The 5,607-nt window shown below is 30.4% G+C and overlaps 1 protein-coding gene across 1 annotated transcript in view; it reads left to right on the forward strand.

The window, feature by feature from the left end:
* The window catches only part of LOC105627702 (pikachurin-like), a 151,139-nt gene that overhangs the window by 48,158 nt on the left and 97,374 nt on the right, over nt 1-5,607 (forward strand). The window contains exon 4 of the mRNA XM_012208979.1: nt 1,912-2,173. Within this exon, the coding sequence (XP_012064369.1) occupies nt 1,912-2,173 (262 nt within the window). The remainder of the gene's footprint in view (nt 1-1,911; nt 2,174-5,607) is intronic.

Genomic DNA, 5,607 nt, shown 5'->3' on the forward strand with positions numbered 1-5,607 from the left:
TATATATTATATATAATATATGAATATGTGTACATACGCGACACACACACACACACACATACGTACATACACATGTATATGTATATATCTTAAGATTTGACTAATTGACATGAATACGAATTCAAATTTATGTTCTATTGATTTTGAGCAAATACTCGATATTATACAAAGGAATAGTCAATATCGCAGAATTCACACTAAGATATAGATTGATCGATGTGTCCACGTGCCATCATCGCACTAAACTGGAGAAAATCGATCTAACATTGTCTTTAAGTTAAGCACTCCAGAATAGAAGATGTCCCTTTACATTACATACAAAGGGACATAAATGAATGTTCATGCCAGGTATAGAAACAGCGATTATGAAATCGAACACAAATGTTCTCAATTGAGGAATCTTTCTTTAAACTAGAATTAATTCTCGATACGTCCAAAGGATATAAAGTTCTGATAAGATTAAGAATTTGATCCAAATGTTAATATCAAATGATATGACATAAGACTTTGTACCAATTGTCTTGAGTTGTATAATAAATATTGAAAAATTTCTTTTGTTATAACGAGCAAAAAAAATTAAAAATAAAATACAGATAAATATCAGTGTGTAAGAGATAATATTATAATTTTACTAAAATGTATATCAATAGATAGAAATTAACTGAAATTATAAATTAATATTAACACTGTGATTGATTACGTGGAACATTATTAAAATTTAATAAAATGGACTTGGCATAGACATTTTGATGATATCAAATTAACACATTGTTTGATCAAACTAATGCGAATTCGATTCTTTCTCGGATTTTTTTTTCACAAATAGATAAATAAATTTATTTAATATTTGATAATATTTGGTCTCGGCATTAAGCATGAGGTTCGCAACTTTTAGAACAATCTTTATTCAAAAGTCTCCTCAAATAAAAAACATGAGACGTGCAACAGGTACCTCACATCCGCTGTAGCTTTCTTAACATGCAGCAGGCTATCCCATTATTTCTGAAAATTTCTTGGCCTCGAATCGACAACAGCGAGCAGAGGAATCAATAAGTGATGAGGTGGATGTCAGAAAGCGGGTCGACTCATAAATAATATTCTCTTCTTTTTGGTTGCTTACTAAAGTCATGTACTTCCTTCACGTTGTTATGCTCGGAACTATGCGAAAAACACATTTTCACAAAACTTTCTTTAACTTTCTTATTGTTCAAGCATGTCAATCTTGTTTAAAATTTTCTTATTTAAAATGTAATTTGACATAACATTTATGTTTTACAAATTAAGTTTTTTTGTGTAATTTAATGAAATTTTTTAAACTACACATCCGTCTAATCTTCAATCTTATTCTTTGCTAATTGCTTTAAAATATTTTTGCTTCTATTTTCTTTTAATTATTCACTTCCACAAATGCGCGCGCACGTGTGTGTGTGTGTGTGTGTGTGTGTGTGTGTGTATGCGTGTATCATATACGTAATATGTAGATGTATACCATATGAGTCCGCAGTGTATTGAGCTCGGATTCACGCGGTATTGCTAAGCCCAAATGACTGTGCGGATCAGTCATCCCTGCGGGAAAATTACGCTTGTATTAATGCAGATAGGTTAATTATGATAAATGTGGTGCTTGACACTGTGTTAAATATGGTTCTATGAGTATTTTCGAATGATTTAATTAAGAAATCTGATTCCACAATGATATGTATTAAAAGAGTAGTTAAAAATTCACAACGACGCAATAATTTTGTTTAATTCTAAACGCACATAACATAAATAAACATATAGAAAATCGATTTCCTTTATTCGACTTACAGTTTCTTCTCAATGTTAAACTCCAATTTTTATTACATGCAAACCAATACGAAGTAATCCAATATGATACTAGTGATATTTCTTGTTTCTGTGGATATTCAGGGCCCAAATCTGGAGCAAAAACTACCATCTACGATGGAGAGCATCGTGAGCACTGAGCCAGCATGTTCCTTGGACTGCGGACCAGCTGGAAATTGTTATATCGAGCAATCTCGCGGAGATGAAGTCGATGTAGTAATCGAAGACGACGACGACGGAGCCATGGATCTCGAGGGCAATACCGTAAACCTCAGACGAAAGCAAGGAACATTCAGACAGAGATGCCAATGTCCTCTCGGAAGAGGTGGAGATCGTTGTCAGTTGGGTAAGTAATATTTTTTCTTTATCTCTCTATTTGCTTTTTTATCTATTCCATAAATGATATATACAAAAGTTTTCTTCTCGGTTAAACAATAATTTTGCCTTTGCAATGCTTTGTATAAAAAAGAAAGATGAGAAACGTATCGATATTGATTTTGTCATAACTTTTTGCTGTGAAACTTATTCTCTCAATGTGATATATTACCACAAGGACGAAATGCTATCGAATGTCGCACCGCGCTATATGATTCTTATATCCATTATTCTTCCAATCAACGTTAGATAAAAAGAAACGCATTCAGAAACTGAAAGTTAAACAAATAAAATCGACGCAAGATGTAATTGAGTGATTCTCTTCGTGAAAATAAGCTTAAGATCGAAAGATCTTGCAACCTGCGAGGATCGAAGAATTGAAAACTTGCTCATCATTAGTCGCCCTCAGTTTGTTACGTTCTGCGCAAAACTTACGGTATCTAAGTCGAAAGAGTACTGTTTTCGCCTCGAGGACCCGAGAGTTCCATGCATTCGAGACGATCAGATCTGTTTGCACCTGGTTGCTTTACGGAAACTCCCAGCAAACTCGATATAGGGCGCTCTTGGTAATCTCAAACTTTTAACCCTTTGAGGTGCTGTGCGCGCGCGCTGCTGTCCGGCGAATAACGTTAAATGCTCTTGAGGATCTTTGGAGACCTGTCGTCACAGAAATGTAAATTGCCGATAGCATACGAGAAGTTCACATCATGCATCAGCCATCTTAAATCACATAGGAGATGATGAGGAGGATTACATGAATGTTCCTGTCAATTTAAGTTCATATAAATATTAACAACTGGTTCATTATTGTTAAAATATGGTACAAACTCTGCTATTATCAATTTAATTAACGTAGCATATAAAAACGAAAAATTAAAAAAGTAAATAGCTGCTAGAATAATTCATAGCAAGATAATAGAATGATTTATAAAAGAGATACGTACAAATCGATAACAGTTTCAGATATATAAATCTGTCTCGTCGAGTTTTTGCGAACATAAGATACAAGACAATAAATTTAACAAAATAAGACAAATGAGACTACAGTGCAATTAACAAAGTGTAAATATAATACAAAAAAATATTTTCTTCCTTGGATTAAATACGATATCATCAATGATTGAACGTTTTGATTTTCTTTAGAGTCCTTCTTAGCAATTAAATATCTAACAGAAAGTTAAAAATCCTTTGTTTATTAGAGTTGAATCACAAAACAAGAGTCAAATCCAATCATGATAATCTAAAGTATACTGATGATATAATCAAACTTTGATAAGGTATAAGAATTGTTCATATTATTTCTTTTTCTTCTGTTATCATAATTTGGTATAGTTGAGTTGTTATTAAAGCAATGCTTTGTAATAATAATCCTCCAATCAATTCTAGATATAGAAGAAAGTGGGGGAATTGCGAACACAGGGTAAATGCAAACAGTATTATTACAGTATATTAGAATAGTGGTAACCTCTCATTTCTCATATCCAGATAGTCCGATATATGCTTACTGCCGTAATATAACTCGTGACCATAGAACACACACGCTATTTAAGATGAGTTATTATATATTTTTGAGGATTTTGATGTAGGTAAGAATGAAAGAATTGTGAATATTTAAGGAAAAAGTTAAATAAAGTCCATGATTATTTATTAATTATAGAAGTCTTTATTCAAAGAATACATTGACTTTAAACTACAATCATTAACATTTAAATATTATTCACGTAAACTATAATTTTAAACAAAAACAAAACAAAATTGGCCATTTCCCCGCTTAGTGAATAATTCCGAAAAAAATTCTGTTTTTTATTTAAAATTATTGTTTTTATTAAAATTTAAAATTATTCATAATATATAAATGTTAATTATTATAGTTTAAAGTTCAAATAACTAGAGTATCTTTTAATAAAGATTTTTATCAGTTAATAAATAATTGTCAGTTTTATTTAATTTTTCTTTTAGATGTTAATAATTCCACTTTTCTTCACTTCTGATACGATTTTCAAACAAATGAAATACAAATTCTTTATTTAAAAAAAGTCGAAATCTACTTCAGCATTGTCAATATCAAATCAATAACCAAACTGACTTATCAATATTGACATTTTGTGGATAACAAAGCTTGAATGAAACAATATATAGCGTCAAGACGGATATTTGAATATCAGTTTTAAAATTTTCATTTTTAACTAGTACATATGACAAATAAAGATTACTTTCTAGCCGAATAATAAATGAAATATCTTCTTTATTTCATCAAACATGTATCAGTCTTCGTTTCTACTAACTATGATCGTTTGAAATGTACGGATTAAGCTACTCGATATTCGGTTTAATCTTGCAGAGTGGTTTATATTGCATCATGGGATTGCATGGGATTAAGCGGCAGAAAAATTGCGAGAAGAGATCGATGGTTCGTAGTTTGAAGTATGTTTTACGCCTCAGTATTTGAGTGTTTTATCGTGCAGTTTCCGTATATGACGCAAATCGATAACAAGAATTATGATATGGCAAACATTCATCTAGTTCTCTCATGACAAGCTATACACTGGAATCGCTACTCGAATGATTAAATGACATGATATCTCATATCAATTTAAGTTTTAATTAACCATCACATTAAATTTGTTTTAAATTGATTTCTTCATCCAAGACTATGATAATTTAAAAGACGATGATGTAAAATATAAGAAATTTTTGCAGATTACAATATATCTCGAAATATGCAAAATATATAGTTATTATGCAACACATAAGAAGTAGGTCATAAAGCGAATGAATATATTTTTGCTTTTATTTGTCGAAGTGGAATATATCAATAATGTGTAAAGACATTATCATTGTTTGTTTATTTTGAAGTTAATTTATTGCTACGTGATTGAAAAATTACAGGAAAATTCTGTGAAAATACATGAATATGGTAAAGAGTATGATTTGTACATTGTAATTTTATATAAGCTGTGTGGCTACGTTATTGATGCTAGTTCCGAGAATGATGGTGCTTACAAGTACACAACAGAAAGTAAATGCTTTGCAGTAAAAGCAAAAGATTATTCATACGAAATGTCGGATATCCTTTTGCTTTATACGTCCGCTTCATGCTTTCGTTTCTATATCTTTGCTAAGAGCGTTTGTTCCGCTTTTATTTACACGAGTCAATACGCTTCTATACAGCAGAGTTAGAAATCCAACCGGCATAGTGGAAATGAAATAATGTAACGAAAATTATAATAATGAAGTTAATTATTAATATATGTTAATCACATTAACATCATAATTAAAATAATAAAGTGTTAGAAAGCCATATACTAATAATATATGTAATATATATAATATATATAATAATAGTTATTATATATATATATATATATATATATATATATATATATATATTATATATATATATAT

The sequence above is a fragment of the Atta cephalotes genome (genome assembly GCF_000143395.1).
Source record: "Atta cephalotes unplaced genomic scaffold scaffold00010, whole genome shotgun sequence".
Classification (NCBI taxonomy): Eukaryota; Metazoa; Arthropoda; class Insecta; order Hymenoptera; family Formicidae; genus Atta; species Atta cephalotes.